Source organism: Pseudorasbora parva, chromosome 12 (assembly GCF_024679245.1).
Source record: "Pseudorasbora parva isolate DD20220531a chromosome 12, ASM2467924v1, whole genome shotgun sequence".
Lineage (NCBI taxonomy): Eukaryota > Metazoa > Chordata > Actinopteri > Cypriniformes > Gobionidae > Pseudorasbora > Pseudorasbora parva.
Genome location: NC_090183.1, coordinates 38,014,920 through 38,036,711, shown reverse-complemented (window position 1 = coordinate 38,036,711; position 21,792 = coordinate 38,014,920). Strand labels below are relative to the sequence as shown.

Here is a 21,792-nt window from a genome sequence, read left to right as displayed (position 1 = left end):
TCTGACAGAAGCTGTCACTCTTTCCCTCTCTCTATCTCTCTTTCTTCCCTCTCTCTCGTGTCAGAAGGACAGATGAGGGGAAGGGGACTCTAGAATAGGAGGGGGGGTTGAAAAAAGGAGGGTGGCACCGTCAAAAGGAGAAACAATTGATCAGCTGAATGGAACGTGACGAACAGGAAGAAAAACACCATTTTAAAGAGTATTATGTATGATCACAGGAATTTGATGCAGCCCTCGAGAGGCTCTCCTCCGTCTGTGCGTGTTTTTCTCTCGCACGCGCTCCCGTTCTCCCCCTCCTTCGGCTTTCTCTCGCGCAGCCATCAAAAGATGGAATACGAATTGTTGCAGCGACTCCCCCCACGGGGGTCAGACAATAACCCCCCGCTGCTGCTTTGTGCCTCTTTTATTTAAAAGACAACAAAATTTCTTATGGTTTCAAAGATTTTTAACTTTGGATTGGAGGCGAGGCAATAAAAGGGCCTGCCAGCGTCAGTCTGGATCATGTTGTCATCTGCTCTGTTCTCGCCTCTCTCGCGTGCCACTCCGAGTTAACCTCCCATTCGCTATGCCGGGCTGGCGTTAGGTTAACGCTCGTGCGCCGAGGAAGATCTCAAGCAGCCCAGGCTCTCCTTCAGGGTGATGTTCAGATGAAAATAAATCCACTTTATAATACAGTTCAATTTGTAAGCATGCAGTTGGTATCATGAACTTACAGTCAACAATAATTGTATAGTATTTATGGTTGCACTTTACAGTATGTGTACTTACCTAAGAAAGTACTGGGTAAATATAAGGTAACTACAGGGGTTTACGAGTAGGTCCAGGGTTAGTACCTAGATGTCACCCAGTTATTGTAATTACTTAAATAAGTATGTACAGGACTGTAAAATAAAGTCATACCGTATTTGTTCATCTTTTTTAGAAATACAGTTTTAACATTTCAAGTTTTATAAATAAATATTACACTAATAAATTATATAAAAGCATATGATACCTTATGAATCAATATTAATAAATTGAACCTTATTGTAAAGTATTACCAATTTTTTAAAGTCATTTAAAGTCAGCATGAAACTGAAGTAGCAATTTTGCTTTTCTTCTCTATTGTGACTTTTTCAAGTGAAACGAACCAGATAAAATGTAGGGCGGGACTTGATTTTTCAGGATTTGATGGACTGCCCTCTCGCCGGTATACATGACAAAAGAGAAGAAATGTATTTGAAAGGGGGAGAGGAAGTTATTTTGATTCAATATTACGAGGGCACATCAATTAAAAAATAAAAATAATAATTGCTTGAATGCTTAGATAAATCACTTAAGAAACACATCTATATCCCATAAAAAAAAAAAAAATTGTCAATTAGGATTTCATGAAATACAAAGTGTCCCTTATTTTAGCAATAAATGTTTTATGTGCTCAATTCACACACAGTATTAAAAACATTTTCATAATCTTTAGCAAAAATGCAATTCCTCCACCTTTTGAGTTGTGTATAACCAATTTTCACAATCCAATCAAATCCCAAATTAAATCCATTTGTGTAGTTTTTTATTTAGTTTCATGTAATTTTGAATTTAAACGTAGTAAATGTTTGTGTAGATTGTGTATAAACGTATTTATCCTTTTAAAAACAATTATTTACAGTAATTTCAGCATTGCATTTTTTGCTTTGAATTGTCAGGACAGTAAAAGAAAAGGCAAGGGTAGTGTGATCAGGACAGTGACCTGGACATGAACCTGCTTCTCTGTGGGAGCGCCACAGTGTGCATATGTTGTGCTACCGCTGTGCCATAGCTCTGACCATTGACATTAAAGCATTTGTATTTTAAAAGCCTCGTGATCCGAGTTAGTGGGGAGAGAGAGAAAAAAGAAACAGGCAGGCAGTTGAGGATGGGTGGACCATGAATGAGAGTGGAAAAAAGAGCAAGCACTTTATCAGGCTGTTTCAGATCTGTTCTGGGTCTAAAGGTTGACCTGTCCGCGCCTGTGTTGCGGGACCTTTTTTGTGTGCCTTCTGTTTGGAGAAGTAAACACAAAGTGAAGCATCCTGTGTTTGGGAAGAGGGTGCGGCACACAGCTTGGCAAAGCCACGTTTGAGCTTTAATGTACTAACAAATATGTGCGCACACAAACATGTGACCCTCAGAGTCCGGTTTTTCATCTCGGGTCCATCAGAAACCTACTTAGGTTTTACCGTCCCATGTTGTCACAAAGCTGTCATAATGCATCAAGGGGGTCATAAGCAACAGTTCAATAGCCCTGTGTCAACATAACATCACCCATTTGTTTTGACTGAAGGGCGATTGGGGATGTTAGATAATTTCCTTTTATTTATCGTTCTGACGACGCAGCAGTTCGTTTGCCCATTCCTCCCTCTCCTTCTGTCTTTCAACACCCTATTTTCCCTATTTCCCTTCCACTTTTACTAACTCTCTCCCTTCTTCCTCTCAAAATTGCCCCAGTCCTTTAGCACCTTCCTTTCTCTCGATACTCCGTTCCATCTATCTTCCAGATGTGAGGACTGAACACAAACTTCCTGACAGTATGATATAAATTGCAATGCATGTCATGAATTTAAAAAAATCGGTCAATTCAATAAATTGTTAAACATCACATTTAGATAAATTACATAATAAGAAGAATTCAGTAAATGTGTTAAAATTTAACGAATTTCATTCACAAATGATTTGACATTGTTAACCAGTGTCAAAAAAAAATAAAAAATGAACTGCACCTTTTAAAATGGACCCTATTTATGCAATTGTTTTTTATAAAAAAAAGTTCAATACATTTTTTATAATATTTCATATTATTGCATCTAGATGTGATTTTCAATAGCCTGAGATAAATAAATAAAAAATCACAAATTATAAATATATAAAATCAGCTCTCCTCCTATTGGATGCTTACCCTGTTGTTTCACATCCCTGATTTATCCAAAGGAGGCAACGGTTGGCTCCCCTGGCTCTGTACTTTCACTCTGCGGAATATTAAGGAGCTCTTTTCAGTCACAGGTTGTTTGCTGAGTTATGAATGGCCATAATTAAAATCCTGTGGCTCTTATTAGGAATGATTAACAACATTTCATTATTTGTCACGAGCCTCCCCGACTCCTCGTTAATTAAGAGGGTACGGGAATATGGGAATGTACCTTTACGCGACTGTTTGTGTGTGTGTGTGTGTGTGTGTGCGTGTGTGTTTGTCAGCCCTGAGTGAATAAGTATGTTTGTGCACGTGTTGACACAATTGTTTGTGAGTGTGAGGATGATATGTAGACCTCTCATCCTCTCTCTCTGTCTCTCCCTCGGCAGGTGTCTGCGCAGCAGTTGGCGTTCCAACAGCAGCTGCTCCAGGTTCAGCAGCTCCAGCAGCAGCATCTCCTGAGCCTGCAGAGACAAGGGCTGCTGTCCATACAGCCCAACCAGACTCTGCCCCTGCACTCCCTCACTCAGGGTAAGAACAAGCACATCCATCACCCCTTAAGGGGGTTTTCACACTGAGAGCAATGGGAATTGCTGACAAAAATCTTATGAAAGTGCAATGAAATTATTCACAAAATTACAACATCGTTTTTCATCAGCCTCTAAGAAAAGATTACTTCTTTTTTTGGTCTATTTGTTGTAAAATATGGGTAAAAAGAATTCATAGGGTTTTGTTTTGGGATCCATAGGGATGCAATATGTATGTATGTATGTATGTATAGATGTTTAATAGTTTTGCTAAATGTAGGGGGAAAACAATGGCCAAGATTACAAATTCAACATGAAGAGGCCTTAAGGGGATTATCACACCGAACGCAACAGGAATTGCTGACAAAATTATGAAAAGTTAAACTATTTACAACAAAAAATGTTATACATATATATATATATATATATATATATGTATATGTGAGGGGAAACATTAAACACTGGGTGCGTTTATACACACGAAAAGTCTGTACTTTTTCTATAAAAGGAATACTTTGTTTTGTGCAGGTAAAAGTTTCGCACTTTTGAACATTTTACAGAAGTATACAACATTTTGCTCTCTGAAAGAATAGGCCTTTATGTTCTCTTTGCATTATAGTTTATGTTGCTTTTCTCTTTTAGAAAAAGAAAACGTCTCTTCCAGTTTTCCACTGAATACACATATCTCTGATAAATGTCTTTTACATATATTTCTGTTTTATTTGTATTGTCTTATGTTGGCTCCTCGTCAGCCCCTGAACATAGTAGTGCCATTGTTTCATAACCTCAACCCACTAAACTAGTCAAAGATTAATCACTTCACAAGCAGTCAGTGAGTCAAAAGGTGTTTTTCTAGGAGGTGTATTGCCTTATTTCCCTTGTCATATTTACTTAAGGAGCAGCAACAGAATAACAAAGACTGCATTCATACCAGTTTTGTTTTGACTTTTGTTTTCTTTATTACAAAAACTGACTGTACTCTCTCTGGCTAAGACAAACAAGCCCATAACAAGATAAGGCTGGGGAGGGGGTGCTTGGGTAACACGCAAATACAAACTGTGTTTGTTCAGTCTTGTTATTGTTTGATCAGGGCATAGTCGGAAAGCTGAGCCACTCCGCATACCCACGTTGCCCTGGGGCTGGGTGAGGCGATGCTTTATGGTGCGAGGCCACAGGCTAGTGTCAAATAGAAGGCCATCTCAATGATGAAGAATTGTATTTCTTTAACAAGTGATTGAATGACATCTCAAGCAGTCGTTACCTAGGGAACATTGCAAGCTTGAAATGCCCAATCAGAGGGCAGTAATTAAAAACACAGGGCACATGCTGTTTTTCTAATGCAGAACATGAGCTATTGTATGGATATATAATAAGTTTACTTTCCTGTGAAGATTGTTTCCTAGTTTCCTGGAACCTGTTTGTCTAGTTTTAATCCAAGATGGAGGATAAACCTGATTGGGTAACTTTAAAAGCCTGTGGCAGAGTCCTTGAATTGGTGGTTAATTGTTAAAACTAGAGTGCAAAATACACTTATGCCCACTTTCAGACTATTTTGGAGCCCAGTTAAGGCTTTTGATTTTTCTATTCATCAGTATAGTACAATGTGTTTGTTCTGTGTGCGCGTCTTTGTGTCTAACTAGCAGCGTTTTTTGTCAAATGTCAGTTGAAAATGTCCTACAGGTCGCCTGGCACAGTGACTGGTAAAATTGGGCCCAAATTTGACTGGCATAGGGGGTAATTTCATACCCTGATTAAAACACTTGTCTGTATGTGTGTCAGTGTGTGTTTGTGTCTGTCCTGCACATTTTCTGCTTCACCGTTAAAAGTTATTGATGACCTTTTTTTCTTTCACACTCCACTGCATTCTTTCATGCTCCAGCAGCCCAGTTTTCCATTCGCAAGATGTAATCTACAATATTCAGTAGTTAGCTAAGTAGTTAGCATTGGTGTGATAACTTATGTTACCTCCTTATGTGTGCGTGGTGATTATGCGCTTGGGCAAGCTACTAAGTAAGATTACTCGGCCAGCAACATGGGCTGAAATTGGCTTATTTATTAGATCTCCAACTTTGATTTGTGAATGAAATCTTTTTACATTGAGGCTTCACGTTTAATGTACAGACACATACAGTCAGTTTATAGCCGATTTGGCACGGTGCAGACATCTGAGACTTCAAAACAATGTGTTTTAGTCTGACGATTTGGGGTTGGATCACTTGTTTGACTTTTTGGAGAGGGTCAGCTGAAGTCTGCTATGAATTAGAACAATGTGTTGGAGGAGATAAATATCATAAATATCATAAATGGGGTTTAGAGAGAAAAAAAATAACAGTGTGAGTAACTGACTGATGAAAAAACGGAGCTTATGAACATTCAAGAAAGGCAGAGAGATTAGGTATATTAAAACAAATATAGTCTATTTGGTAGAGTAAAACTATTTCTGGCTTCTTTACTTGTCCCAGGTACACAATACAAAGTTTTGGGAGTAACACAGCCATATTAGAATATGGAGTAAATCTACTAAATTGTCATTCTGAGTGTGTACGAAATACAGGAGTCGCTCCTGACTTTTTGTGGCCCTTTGAGATATAAATATAACACAAATTTTTTTTTTTTAGTGACTTAAGTTTTATTTTATTTATTTATTTTAAACTCTTAGATGCAAATATTTGTACTGCACAAAATCAATTTATAGGGATTAATTGTTTAATTTAAGCATTTTTTTCTTCTAAAATGTAAAAAAATATTGGTGGAAAAAAGCATTCCTTCGCACGTTAAATCTTTTGAGTAAATTTTATTTCACTCTTGTAAATTACTCAACTTTGTGTAAAAAGAATGGGATGAGGCAAAGAGGCCTGGTTGTCTACATTGATGTGGCTGCTGGATTTGTGTTTGTACCTCATATTCCAAAACTATTAGCGTGCATTCATCTAAATCTGTACACTCTTACACTCACGTTCAAGTTCTGAAGTTCATTCTCATCCCCAGCCGCACATTAGTTAAGTTGTCCAGTCAAGGGCCACAGGACACCGACAAGACAAATTTGCCACTAATACGAAAGCAGCGAATGTGACCAGGCATGATGCGCGATGTGCGCGCGGACCCATCAGGGGACTCCGGCCCCTCGTCCGGCCTCAATGGCAGTGATTGATCGGCTGGCAGTGCGGCACTGTTTAATAGCTTCTGTAGCATTAGGGAGGAACATATTTTAGGCCTAGGGGCTGCATATCAAAGGCCCCAGTGATCATAACCCCTTTAACAGGAGGGAGAGAAGATCTCTGCCTCACAGAACAATAAACTAATAGTAGTGTCAGTTTGCCCCCAGTGGCGCGACGACAGTCTCGTCGAGGAAGTCGTGGTCACTGATTTCCACGGCCCCAGCGCGCGGCGGCATTTTTTATCGGGCTGCTGATGGGCCACAACTAATGTGGTTGTGAACCTTAAATCAACTTTCCGCTTGCTCGAACACGGTCACCAGGGTACCGGGGTACAAGGACAGGAAAAGGTTGAAGCAAGAGTTCGGGGCCCCTGTCTGGGTGTCGCGCTACCTGCTGTGGTAAAAATTGAGTTGCTTCGCCGGCGATCAGTCAAACGTCTCAATGACATCCATTTTTTAAAAGCGCAAGTGTGTATCTTTGGCTTTTAATGAGAGGTGGTGCGCCGCTGAAAAATGACTTTAGGGCCGTTAAAGCGATCTAGAGTTTGCGAGACGGATTTAAGGACAAATAACTGTTTTAATGCTATGTGTTATCTGTGAAATGTTACATCCATCATCCGCTACTAAATGATGATAATGTTGCGACATTTGCCGCATTGGTTGAGAGGTCATATGAAGATATATACAGATATTTTTGGAAGACCAATCCTTAAAAAGGGGGGATGGGATGGAAACCAATACTAAGAGCGAGATATAGACCTGCAGAGGAAAAAGGTTTATGGGGAGTGTCAGACACAACAAGACAGCTTCGTCCCACTCTGTTACCCCTCTCATCAGCTTCCCCTCCCCCCTCCGGCTTGGATTCGTTTCAGTAAACAGTGGTGTCGGGGTCACCTGGACTTGTGGGTAATTGAGGGAGAGTGGGCCGCCCTGTCAAACACGTCGGCTAAAAATACATCGCACACTGTCACTGCGCTCCAAGTGGGGGGAAAATGATTGTTCCCCTCTATGTCCAAACCCAAAAACAATCACCAGCGCCATGACCTTCTTCAATCCACACGGACGAGTTTTCCCTCTCTCACAATGACAACAGCAAAGACAAAAAAACAAGTCGATACCTTCGGACATCACCGTCAGAGTTTCACGAGGACGTTACAACACTGCAAGATGGCACAAAAAAAGCCCAAGGAAGCAAAAGATGCCACGTGGCACGTGGGAAGGTTATTGATTTGTCCTGCAATAATTTCCGCTGGCTCTTTTATATGCAAACGATCTTGTGCGAATTTATGGCGGTCCTACCAGACTCATTTCACAGTTTTTAGTCTCTCTCGCTCTGTCTCTTTGTCTCTCTCTCTCTGGAGTCTTAGCCGCCTCATTAGCTTACTGTTCTCCATTACTGGCATAATTAAAATCTTTAGTAGCTTATCAAATTAAAAATATTTTCTGCTGATCGTATTGAGATCTTCACCTCGCCGTTATTTTGCCACAACAGGAATAAATTAAGACCAAGCGATTCTTGCACAAAGGTATTGCACTGGAGCGCTTGAAAGAGGCCACTTCTGGTATCTGTAAATAGAATTATTATAAAGGAGAGAGAATGAGAGAGGGGGTGGGGGGTTGGGGGGAGAACAAGGAGACAAATGAAGATAACCAAGACAAAAATTGCTCTCCATTTGCTTTCGCTCATTTCGAAAATCGATTTGTGATGTTAAGCGATTGATTCTCCACCACCCATAACAGCCCCTTCCCGTTTAATTTCACAAAACATATAAAGAATTTTATAAAGTGTCACAGTGGCTGCGATTCATTCAGCATTCCTTTCGCATTCCCTATTCAGATTCCACAAATGTATTAAGCAGCACAACTGATTTGACACTGAAGACTGCTAAAAATGCAGATTTCCCATCCCTTTGATAAACTGCATTGTAAAATAAATTTTTATTAGAAAATCTTTTTTAAATTGTAATAATTTTTAACGATATTACAATTTTTACTGTATTTTTGATCGAATAAATGCGACCTGTTAAACCTAATAGACTAAGTTTTGAATGGTTTTGTCTGTGTGTGTGTGTGTGTGTGTGTGTGTGTGTGTGTGTGCATGTAATGTTAAATTAATATGTATATATTTGTGTGTGTGTGTGTGTGTGTGTGTGTGTGTGTGTGTGTAACTAATTCCCAGCCTGCTAGCGTTGAGTTGTACAGTCAGCTACACAAAACACTTTGCGTATGTGGGTGTGCATGCAAGTGTTTGTGTGTCTGTCACAGAATTGAGGCAACATCTTGTCTTCAAGCCATTTTTCTTCCCACTTATCTTATTCTCTTTTTTTTCAAAGGACGTATGAGCCGCAGTGTGCTTGACTTGTTAAATGAGGTTTAAGTCGTCTGTGTCAATTGGAGGCGGTGCAAAACTTTAAGCATTTTGCACATTAACATGCTTTCGAGAGTATTACCCTGGGGGCTTGTTCGTTCTTTCTCTCTCTCTCTCAGAGAGGGATGTTTTTGTGGTCTTGTTTTGTGTGTGTGTGAGAAAGAGCTGGCTGACTTCCTTGTCAGAGAAATAATGGTGATTATTCAGATTTCATGCCTTGTCTGTATGTTAATTATTTACTTCAAGCATGAAATGTGCGTGAATGCCAGGGAATTTTTGTACACAAACACGCTTCGCATAGCACGTAGGGGGAAAAGAGCGAGCGAGCGAGAGGGCAGGCGCTGCGTATCAGCCTGTAGTGGAATAATTAATGCCCCCTTTTGTTTACTGAGCCCTTGTTTTTTATTTAATTATGCCATGAGTAGAACCAGATTAACTGTTAATTGATTTAATTATCCAATTTGTTTGTGGCAGGCATGATTCCAGCCGAACTGCAGCAGCTGTGGAAGGAGGTGACAAACAGCCATGTGAAGGAGGAGAACAGCGCGACCAATAACGGTCACCGGGGTCTGGACCTGTCGTCCCCCTCCCCCATTCCCCTCAAAAACCACAACCAGCATGGATCCACCAACGGCCAGTACATCAGCCACTCGCTCAAGAGAGAGGGGTAAGATCGCTCAGCCATTGTCCTGAGAGTTTGGGAGAATATTGGTCGCAGACTTTGGTTTCTGAGCACAGTTTTGAGATTCCTTGTTAATCTCTCTATATATTCAGTTGGACTGAGTTCTTGGCATCATTGACTAAAGCAAACAAGCTTTCTTGGTGCACCTACTGAAGGTGGAAATCTCTGCAAGGGAAGCCAAGTTGATGGACAGGTGCCAATAGGGCATTTCCTGTAAATGAATAGCAATTTATTGCTTCTAAGTACCTTGGAATTTCCATTAAGGACCGGGCTTTTCCGCTCAGGTGTTTGACTGGAATTCCCTGATGAACAGGACTAAGAAAATGGCACTGTTAGAAAGGTTAGATTACTGTAATGAAATTAAAATCGCCTCCTTTCCTTTTTAATTAACACAGTATTACAACAGGCACAATTTATCGCTATTGCACTTCAAATTATGTTCAAGGAATGTATTATTATTTAATTATTTATATATACATGTAGGAATTTAAACTTTTTTTCTTTTTGTACCATTTTCATTCTGCTTCTTATATCTTAGATTATATTATAGAATTATATTATAAATATCCTTTTGATTTGTGATCAGAAAAATTCATCTCTTGCTGAATCAAATCATTTTGTGTAGCAGTTCATTTAATACAGTAACAGCTGCACAACTTCACTAAAGCCCTGACACGTAGAGATTTATTTGGAGGAAGCATTGCATCACTGTGTCTTTAAGGAAGAGATTAATTTGGTTTATAACACATTTGCTTGTTTTCATGTGCTCAGGCCTGATCTTTGAACCGCTGGTGAGAAGCCTCCAGGCACTGTGAGCTCATTTATTTGTCTCTCTCTCTTCTCACATCTGACTCAGATTTGGCTGATCAAAACCAACGTGTTGTTATGAAAGCAATGCGAATGAAAACACATTTAGTGCTGCAAAACAAGCTCTAGTCGAAGGTAAATGGGGAGTTCATGTAGATGTATATCTGTTTTTCTACCAGTGTAGAGCAGAATGGAGATCATGACAGGTTTGCTCAACATGTCAGGGTTATTTAAACTACCCATGATGTCACTGATGTCGTGGGGCTCATACAATCTGCTCTCTCTCTCTCGCTCTCTCCCTCTCATTCATTCGTTCATTTATTTGTGCCAAACAAATAAAAGGCTCGATTCACTATTGATTTGTTGTTACGTTAGCATGTTGCTAAGCGGATGACATAATGCTTTAAGCGTAGAAATTCATCACACACACAGTATTGGCCGATTTACATTGAATTATTTTTTATAGATATTAATGAAATATAAACATTTATAAAGAAGGCTTCTCTCCTGCACTTTGGATGGATTTTTTACTGAATTTAATGCAGTGTGTTCTGGGATTGTCTTCTCCATGAAAAACATATAATGTGTGCAGCATATCTATAAATAATTTTCATTGAGGAGCAAGAAATTAAGGCAAATAATCCAACATTTATTAATTGAGCTGAAAATGTAATTTATGAGACAGTAAAGGTTTAAAGCTCTGAGAATCTACTCTTTAAAACTAGAATGGTTGTTGTTGTTGTCTTTAAAATCATACAAGTGGACAAAATAAATTTCCCCTAATTGAATAATCACCCAATTAGGGTCTACAGAGAAACTCGCTCATATATCACCCTTTTCTTCCTCAAAGTGCCCAAAAATCCAGTCCTCTATCACAGCACCACAACCATTTCCGTGCCATAGCAGGCTTTGAACACTCAAAAAGACATGTTAGAAAGCTCACTGCTTCTCTCTCCCTGCCTCTCGTTCGGTGTCAGAGATTAAAAAAGATGTCAACAGCAGTTTAGCACCCATGCCGTGAAGAAGGCGTTTTGTAGACTGAATATCTTAAATCTGTCAGAAGAAGGGAGCAGGTGATCAGCCCTCTCTCTTCCTTCTGTTAGCTGAAGAATTAGTGCTAGAAATGCTTCCAAACCATTACTATTCAAATGCAAAGGCATATTAGAGAAACAGTGCTAATAACTTAACGCTTTGATAATTTTCCATGTAGCATTAATGTCCTAGTAGTTTTATTAGTAAACGTGCTTTATCACTGCACTCTATGGGCCTCCAAGAAAACACAACACACATTTCTACCATTTTTAATCCGTAGGAGTTCAATTGCTCAAAATCCAGGCTTTTTAGTGGGAGAAATGAAATGTGGACTCATCCTCGCACAAACGTTAATGAACTTTTAATTGATGTGGTTTTCCCAAGTCCCTCTTGTCGTGAAACAGGCGGGCGGCTGCGCGCTGATGGACTTGCTCAGCCCTAGCTCTCTCAGATTGGTTTACCGCCGGGGTCTTAAGCACCGCACAGGCCGTTTCATGTGTCATATAAAATCTGGCCAGTCCCTGCGACGCCTGCAACTAAAACCTTAAGTGCATCCAGCGGCATCATTCACTGTCTTTTCACTTCCGTCTTAAAGGAAGGAGAGAGAAACTCAATCACTTCGTACATGTTTAGACGCGATGCTACCCTGCTTTTAGCAGCCTCCATCGGCTCCCACTGGTGCCTGCACAGAGACAACTACCGCATGCACACCCAAATATGATAAAAGCCTTAAACATGTCAGTCCACCCGACCCATCGGTGCTCAGATAAGGGACAAAAAACACTCATGGACCCAAGTGAACCTTTCTAAGGTGATGAGGTGTTGGCTGTCTGACCAAAGGTAAACAGGCCCATACCTAATTTATTTTATATTATTCTGGGTTAGGGTCTAAAAAAATATTTAAATAAGTTTTTTAAAAAAAGAAACGCCTTCCATTTCAGCTTGTTTTCAGTTCGGCTCACTGGAAGGAAAAGAGTGTCGCCCAGTTTGAGTCACCTCACTTTATTTTCCTCCCAGAATCCTTTAGGAATGCTATGCTCAGGAGGATTAAAACCCAGACAATTTGTTTTAAAGAGATAAATAATCAGATTTGCCCCCCTAAACGAGCCCCTTAACCTTCCTTTTAATTGATCTTCAACTCTGCAAATGATAATTAAAACATTTGGGGGGGAGGGGACCGTGTGGTTGGGCATACTCTGAAGGATTGAGTCGGGGGTCTGGGGATTTGCCAGTAGACTTAGAGGAGGAGTGTTTCTTTGATGATTTCTCCCCACATGAAGACGTGAGGGAGAGTAATAGTGTTGTGACAAAGTGCTCAGTTCCTGTCTGAGCTCTCCAGACGTCAGACCTCTCTTCTTCGTTAGGTCGGCAGTGATGATACTTAGGTGCTCGGTGCGTGATAATACGATCCTAAACCATAATGTAATGAAAGATGATATGACAGAGCTGTGGTGCCTCACAGGAAAGCATTTAGGCTTTTGCTATGAGAGCTGATTGAGGATATAAATGCACATGTAGTAGGGATTGAGTATATATATATATATATATATATATATATATATATATATGTATGTGTATGTATGTATATATATATATATATATATATATATATATATATATATATATATATATAATGTGTGTGTGTATGTATGTATGTGTGTGTGTGTGTGTGTTTATTTATTTATTTGGGGTGTAAGAATAAACCATCTTAAATGTCAGGGTTATTTAAGACAGACAAGATCACTGACAAGCTTTGACTCTTTGTCTTTATTGTTTTTTGTACAGAATAAATGAGGTCAGGATAGAAAGAACACCACTGTAGTCTGTCAGTCTTCCTCTGAATTGTTGTTTAAAACCGTTTAGTCACCCATTGTTTCAAATGAGCTTTGTTTCCTGAATCAAAAGTCCTTAAGCATTTCACAACTCCACTCTTATTAATAATGTTTCAGCCAATGTTGTCTTCTAATTTATACAAGATGTGTCATGATACATTTCTTGTTTAAAAATAAATTGTAATGGACTTGACATACATTTTTATAAAAAAATGCTTTTTAAGGCATAAATAAAAAAGCCTTAATATGTTCATGAATGTTTTGTCTTTCACTGACAACCCCCATTTTTTTTATTTATTTCATTCTTGCACTGATTTAAAGAAAAAAACTATTTTAAGTTAATCAAAAAAAATATATAAATTCAGGCAGTTTTCCTGTGTCATGAAATGTTTATAATTGGAGATTAATGAGGGTTTAGTGTTCAATAAGGTCTAGACTTGATGTTATGTTCAGTTCAACTAGACTTTTTTAAATTCAAACCTTTCTGTAGATAAAACAGCACTGTTAAAATCTTCACTGCTAAGCTTTGTAGTGCCTGCAGTGTAGTTCATATGAAAGCGTGCTGTACTGAGCTGTTGATGACCCTGTGCAAGCAGATAAATTGATAACAGGTGGGGTGTGTTTACTGTTTGTGCTTGGCGGGAGCAATCCAGATGGATTTGTGAGCTTCCTGTTGTGGGAAACACTTGTTGCTCCAGGTGGACGGCAGGGGCCACGGTTCAGTGGCCAGGGCTAAAGGACATGCTGTCTCTCAGAGCCTCGTGCTGCCCTGATCAAAGCGTCCCTCCATGTGCATCAGAGGAGACCCATAATTGGCTATTGATTGGCCAGCACTGGGCTGTGATAGGCTGACAAGCAGAGATCACATGGCTCACATACTTCCTGTAGAAGTTAGTGGTCATGTGACAGTCAGTGCTGTCAATAAAACAACACGCTGCAATGGTTTTTTTGTGCTGAAGGGGAAGGTTTCTTTATTAGTTGTCATATTTTAGTGGATAAGATATTAATATTACACCAAGTAGTACTATAGAGATTAATTACTCTTTAGCCTCTTTCATGAAAGTCCAATGATCTGTGAAGATGTGTGTGTGTGCATCAAATATCTGCAGCCCTGATATCACAGTAATGTGTCTTTTCTTCTTATAGATCAGCGTTGGATGATCATTCTCCTCATACACACCCTCTCTACGGTCACGGCGTCTGTAAATGGCCAGGATGTGAAGCTGTGTTTGACGACTTTCAGTCATTTCTGAAGTAAGTATCACTCTCACTCTCACAGACACACACACACACCTGGGATTCAATAATTGGGTATGGAATAATAATTTGGAACCAATCCTAAAGGATGGAAATGCTTTTTCTCATATAGTATTCCAACACAAAACTAAAACTGAATCTGTTAGAACACACAGTTCCTGCTTATGAATACTAGCAGGATTACATTCCCCTGGTCAATGGAACTACGAACCATTACAATTCAAAACCTCCTTTAGGAATTTTGAAATGTCCAGTTGGATGTTATTTGATTCTTAGAGAATTCTTCTTTGATCCTGTTAGGATTCTCGAGGATTGTTTTCTAAAAAGATCTTTTTGTTATGTTGGAATCCTATTAAATATTTTGATTATTTCTAAATCATAAATCCATACCAAATTTCTAAAGAAATCCTTTACACATTACATTTAAACTATAAAATGTTCACATGTTCTAGATCAACCTGGTCAAACCTAGTGTCTTATGACAGTATTTTTCAATTCCTTTCCTCCTGATCTTTCTCTTCATTCGATTTTGTTTCCCCCCTCTCTGTGTGTGGGCTGGGTTCTTGACGTGGGCGTGTGGTGTGCTGGTCTTTGCCTGCTCTCTGTGGTGTGGTTTTCCTCAGGGTTCTGTTCTGCCTGTGATAACTGCAGTCCCCATGGTGATTACTGACACTTTGTCCCAAAACAAACACGTGGGGATGTTTATCTACGGTGGCCCACATTCTGAGAGTGCAGAGGGTTTGCCCTTGTCTGCCTTTTTACAGACAAGTAGGAGATCTCTATCTTATTGTTTTTAGAAACATATTATTGGTGCTTGTTTTTTTATATTCATACTCATACTTAGGGATTTTAATAAACTTTGAAAATTGTCCAATAAGCATCTATTCAACAACTGCTCAAATCGAGCTAACAAGTGTTTAGAACACTTCAGCAACCTCTTGGCGACAACCTGACAACACTGCACAACACAGACATTAAGGTGTTGTGCTGTACCACTCACATTTTCTTTAGAACATGTAAAAATCTAGTTTAAGTTGTCGGTTCAGTTTAAAAAATGCAATACAATTGCCTGATATTTTTGTGACATTTCCACAATCAATCTGCTTCTCCCTCACAAGCATGTGCACTTACCCCTGCCTGACTGTTGCATTGGTTTTACCTGCAACCAGTGTCTGTTCACCTGCCCACTATGTATTAACTCAACTGAGTCAAGCCTGACCCATACATGCTGTTAAAGTCCAGTCTATACTGGCCAACACACAGTGGCACGCTCCCTAAACCAAAGATCAGGCTAAAGGTGCACAGATTACACAGCGTTCACCCCGATCCCTTCTCTGAAGAAGACCTGGTCTCACTTAATCTCCCTTACGTGTGTGTATTTGTGACGAGATGATGAGAACATGTGCTCTGTGGCAGCAGATCAGTGAGTGTGTGTCAGGCTGGATTAGTCCCACTCTAAACAAGATATGACACTGTTCCATTATCCCGGCTTCAAACTAAAACAAGCCCGGCTCAAAGACCCACAAGCCGAGGAGAAAAACGAGTGGTAAGCAGAACCACAGCTGCACTCCTACCCCTTTACTCAGTCTTGTTTTTGTATTATTTTCTACTTCTGCTTCTTTTAGGGTCATAGCTTGTATTTCAAACAGCAGGCCCGCCGTGCCAGTTTATTTGAGGGCATGTTTAAAGCTGGCCCAGACTCTTTTACAGATAGTAACGTAATCTATCTCGAATCGGTGTTTACCTGTGGAGAAACATTTGGAAAAAGTGCATTCACTCTGTCCGCCAAGAGCTTAGAAAGAAAGTTTGCTACACTGGAGTTTCTAAACCACAGATCTGATATGTTTTTGGATTGTGGTTCACATCGTTGCCTTTTTTCTATTGGCCAAACCCATGATCCACCATTTGCTTATTGAAATAAGAGAAATTAGCATTTCAGAGCTGAAAGGAGCGAGCCGGGGAGAGAGAAGTGCTCTCTTTAAGTACACTCTGCGATGTTTACACAAGTGTTTTTATCACAGCAACATCTTGTTTACTTTTCTTGCCTGCCCTAAACTGCTTGGAACATGCTGAGAAAACATTTGGAGACGCTCTACAAAGCTGCCTTTGTAAAAAGCGAGGTTGGGTGAGAGTTCAGCTGGCACACTGAAGGTGTTAACCGTCCATGCGCTAAACATTCCCACATGTACATCCTCCACCCGACAGGCCTAAAGAACCATAAACAGAAATCAGGGAGTAAATTAGCTGGATGATAAGAGTTTTCTGGGTAGCTAGAGATGGGCGCCCGGGGCGAAGTAGCGAGGAAAAGTGAGAGATGCGCGCTAACGTCATGCGGATCTCTGCTAGCCGAGCCAGCAACAACAAACGATGACGTGCGGCAGTGTTGTTTTTAAACCATATGGATATTTATTGTGTCTTTGAAGGAGAACATTTCATACCTAGTCGTGCTGGAAGATAACAATTCTAATAAATAAAAATAAGTTGCGGTGTGTTTTTCCACAGACCAGGAAGGGTGGGGCAAAGGTTTAAATAACAGCTTAGACTCTTATGACCAGGGATATTTGAAAGGTCAAACTATATGTGTGAGTTTCGGTGTCATTTATTTATTTACAGTTTGTAGAGTATTAGTCTTAGAACTGGTTTCTGCTTACGGTTACCTATCGCAAACACATTGTATTTTCCCATCCCGGAAAAAGTGTTTACCCATCAAAGACAAGCAGTATGAGTAAATAAAATCAGTAGATAAGCTTAATTCTTTTACTTAATGCAAGAAGATAAGGAAAAACAGACGGATGTTTAGCTATTGAAACAGCTGCGCGTGCTTGGGAATAAACAATAGTTCGCCCAGCCGACGCTATAGCAGAGAGACCTTTCTGGGCATCAGCCTCCTAGACCATCATTAAAACCTGGGCAGCTAGCTTCAGTGATATGTAAAATGCTGACTGTTTAAGTAATGCCTATTTAACTTGTTTTATTGTGGCCATTTACATTAGGAGCTGTCATCCTGCCAGAAAGCTTTTAAACAGCCTTCCTTTGAAGTCCAGAAAGTGACACATGCCAGCGCTCATAGTCTTTCTTGATGTCAATTCTGCCGTTCTCCGGAGCTCCTCTTGTCCAGACACTCTTCCGAGAGGCTGCATTAAGGGCCATTTGAATATTTCATTTCCTATTAATTATGCACTGTGACTCTACATGTCATTAGACGGAACGGAGGAGAGGACGGAGAAAAAAAGAGAAACGTCCACTGTAACAAAGGATGAAAAGAGGTAGCGGGGGCTCGCTGGGTGCAAATTCCAAAGCATGTCACGTCCAGCCACGTTCATTGAAAATGCGAGACGCCCTGCACCTATTTTATCTCTCCGTAAATGAAAACTGGGTGGTTGTTTTGAAATGTTTACATGATCCCTCTTCAACCTTCCCTGACTTCAAAAGCGGCTTGTTTTCAGTTGATTAATGTTGGAAGCCAGAACAGACATAATATAGTTTTAAACAAGGTGTGGATTTATCATGGCCACATTAAAACACACGCAGTCTCTAATCCTTGTGTTATTTTTATGAAACAATCTGTTCAGAATATCTTTAAAGCTGCGTTCACGTGGTGTCAATGTTCAAAAAGACGCGTGGTATTTATATGCTCATTCTGAAGGAAAACAGAGTCCGTTTTGACGCTCGTTTAGATCATTTCCTTTTCAAGGTTGAGTGCTCCACTTCCGAAGTCAAAACCGCTCTCGGTCACGAGTGTTGTCGAGTGTGTTTTCCACACATGTATCTTCAGCCCTGCTCGTATGTTGTCTTTATTCTTAATAATGGCGCCGCTGCCATCATGTCACGCCACCTCGCCAAATTTATTACGCCATCAACATCAGCTCTGGCTCCCCCTGTCTCGGCCCCTGTTCATGTCTGGGCACGACATTTTGATTTGCGGCGGAAGACTGTAAACGAACATTTGGGAAGAAGAGCACGTGGAAACCACTACTGTTCCGTTCCACCAGCCTCTGCCTGGTGACAGTGACCTACATGGTCAGTGAAGATGCGATATAATTTATGATATATATAATATATTGGATCCATTAGTGGGCATAATGAAGTAGTGAAATGAAAGGGTATTTGTGAAATCAGTTCAAACATCCTGCACGGATTATGATTAAATGATTAATGAAATGCCCCTGCATAAGCATTTTCAAACCATAATTCATGCGAGGGCTGATAAAAATCCTCCAATCATATTTCCTTCAGTCGTGGGCCTTATCTCCACCATTTTATATAAATCACCACAAAAAAAAGGAGAGGTAAAAAAAAAGGAAAGCTTGGCCCGCTTTGCCGAGGCCAGCTACTTATTTAGATTAGTTATAAACGTGCGGGGGAGAAAAAAAAGGTCTTGGCGGTATAAAATAATCATGCATAATTATATTCATAATTCAAGTTTATGACAGATTCCATCTCTTTTCTCCTTGTTGTCCTTTGCCTTTTTCCTCCTGGCTTCATTTGAGTTCTCTTAATCTAGATGACATAATTAACTGCAGAAGGCACCAAAAATAAGAAGAATCCATTTAATTTTAAAAGCTGGGAGGGTTGCGAAGTGCACGTTGGACGATTTATAATATCGAGTTTTGGCGAGGCACTTTTCCCTTCCGCTTAACTTCGTTTCTGTAGGTTTGCATGGAAACGGCCACTTTGTGAATTATGCATGAGGCATGTAAAGAGCACTTCTATTTTCAGTAATGCAGAGATCTTGTTAGAACACTCTTCATTTGTGTTTGGGGAATTTGATATTTGTGGATGTGTGGACATTGGCTTTATTTACTTTTTATCATTTTAGTATGCGCGCATCTCAGGCCATTTTCACTTTTCCAATATGGAGAAATAAATGACTGCCCTGCAGAATGTGCAGATAATGTAATTCAATATTTTACCATGAAAGTTTTATCAAATGTTTAATAGATGGCTGTAAAATATGGTACTAAAATGAAGGCTGCTCTCTCTCCCTCTATAGACATCTGAATAATGAACATGCCTTGGATGACAGGAGCACGGCGCAGTGCAGGGTACAGATGCAAGTAGTTCAACAGCTGGAACTGCAGGTATCATCTCATTTCTCTTCGTTCATCTCCTTTTCTGGCTTCATTGAAACTTTGATTCTTCTCTCTCTCTCTCTCTCTCTCTCTCTCTCTCTCTCTCTCTCTCTCTCTCTCTCTCTCTCTCTCAAGTAGCAGCTCAGAGATAGAAGAGGGAGGGATAAAATGAAATTATTTTGTACATTTGTGAGTAACCAGTCATTAAAAATGTGTTATGTTCGCATGACAGCCAGGCAAAGATATATGAAGTGCCCTGGGGCTAACTCCACAAGATAATTACATTTCCAATTTTACTGGGTTTTAAAGTCGTTTATGACTTTTAACTATTTGGCACCACAATAAAACACTTTTTGAAAAAACCTGGCCGCACCAACAATGGTGGGTGCCCTACCAGTCATTTCAATGAATTCATTGAGTCATTTATTGTATTGCATTGCTTGTTAATACACATTAATTGTGACAAATACTCACAGAATGGCATCATAGAGCTGGGAATAATATGGTAAAAGGGATGTGGAGTTTGGGTTTTAAGAGGAGAAGCAGTACAGACTCACGCTTAGTTACATTCAGATCGCATTAGAAAGTGCCGGAGCCATTGTGCAGTAGTTAACACATTTAACTGTTATTCTCATGCAGGCAATTTCAGCTCAATATTTTAATTTATTTAATGCATACAATTTTTTTAATTAGAGGACCTCATGCATGCTGGAAAAAGTCACCCCAGGCATCAAAGTGCAGTGATCATTCTCTATCTACATGCTCATCTGTCCATACATTAGCCATTTATACTCCATTCCAATACTTGAAATAAAATCTGTATTTTATGCGAGAGATTGTCATGATGCCGAAAAAGTCTTTAAACTTTTCTAATAAACTACAGAGTGAAAGAGATTTAAAGGACCACACATACAGCATAGATTTAGAAGAAGTTCAGTAGCAGCTGAGAGAAGCAGAACTGGGCTGCCTTCCCCAAAAGCAAGCCTAAGTAGATCATAAAGACCAAGGACAGTGGTGCCAATGGTTTCTAGGATCTACTTGGAGTGACTAACAATGCAGAATGCTGAGGTCAGGGAGATCCTCTAATGTTGGATTCCCTTTGGCTGAAGTAACCATGACGGAAGGCTAGAGTGTGTGTGTTCTCGTGTTCTCATTTGCTAATAAACCCTTTGGGTTGTGTCTCTGGATCAAGTGTAAAGATCACAGGCACATTCTGAGTGCAAGTATGTCATGAATAAGCATATACATATGTCAGTTGTCCTTAGGCCTGTCGCGATAGTCAATAAATCAATTAATCGCTCTGAGCTCGATAATTTTTCCGGCCGCGATAATTTCCATTTATATGCTTTTTTGTTTTCCTCTTCCCTCTCGTTGACTGTGCGCGCCTCGTCCATTTGGGGAGGTGTTTATACTCGACGCGCAGACCGGGTGCGGCGTGATGAGATGTCATTCTCGGCCAGCAGATTCGTCTGGAACTCGTGGCTCTTCGGTTGCGGAGCCACGCGCAAAGTTATGAAATTTGACGTGCACAACAACAAGCGAAAAGGGGTCTCGCACACTCCGCGTTGAAGTCATTTTTGCCGTGCGCACCCACGTGCTCGAGCGGACGGGTCGTGTATAAACGAGGCTTAAACTTACACTGAAGTTTGATAAACGTAAGTTAATTCTTCAGTTCAATCTTTGTGTGCTAAAAAGGCACATAAGTTCCTGTAGAGATAGCAATACAGAATACACATTCTCCCTTTTTTGCCAAATAAATGAAAAGCATGTCATGTCAATGGCTTCTCTCTCGCTGTATCAAAATATCACTTTCCTCAGAGATGGTCAAGTTCAGTTTGTGCATGATTAGGCTATGATACAATTGTTTTTAATACTGTATCCTAAATTGTGGATAATTAATATATAATATGCTGAAGTACATTTCTGGATTAAAAGAAAAAAAACAACAAAAAACATACAGAACGGAAAACCGTGAGCCTAAAACCGTGATACGAACCGAACCGTGGGTTTTGAACCGCCCCCTAATATGCTCCTAAAACACAATCATCCGTTGCAGTTTTCTTTTCATCCATTTTATTTATTGTTTTTGGTACTTATTTAAATGCATTTTTTAAGACTGAGAGTCCATTGCTTTT

At 39.9% G+C, this 21,792-nt stretch overlaps 1 protein-coding gene across 14 annotated transcripts in view; it reads left to right on the top strand.

Moving 5' to 3' along the window:
• foxp1b (forkhead box P1b) overlaps positions 1-21,792 on the top strand; it is a 218,621-nt gene that overhangs the window by 179,017 nt on the left and 17,812 nt on the right. For all 14 annotated transcript variants that reach the window (XM_067460212.1, XM_067460207.1, XM_067460206.1 and 11 more), the window contains 4 exons: positions 3,313-3,454; positions 9,450-9,642; positions 14,475-14,582; positions 19,579-19,666. In XM_067460212.1, coding sequence (XP_067316313.1) covers positions 3,313-3,454; positions 9,450-9,642; positions 14,475-14,582; positions 19,579-19,666 — 531 coding nt within the window. The remainder of the gene's footprint in view (positions 1-3,312; positions 3,455-9,449; positions 9,643-14,474; positions 14,583-19,578; positions 19,667-21,792) is intronic.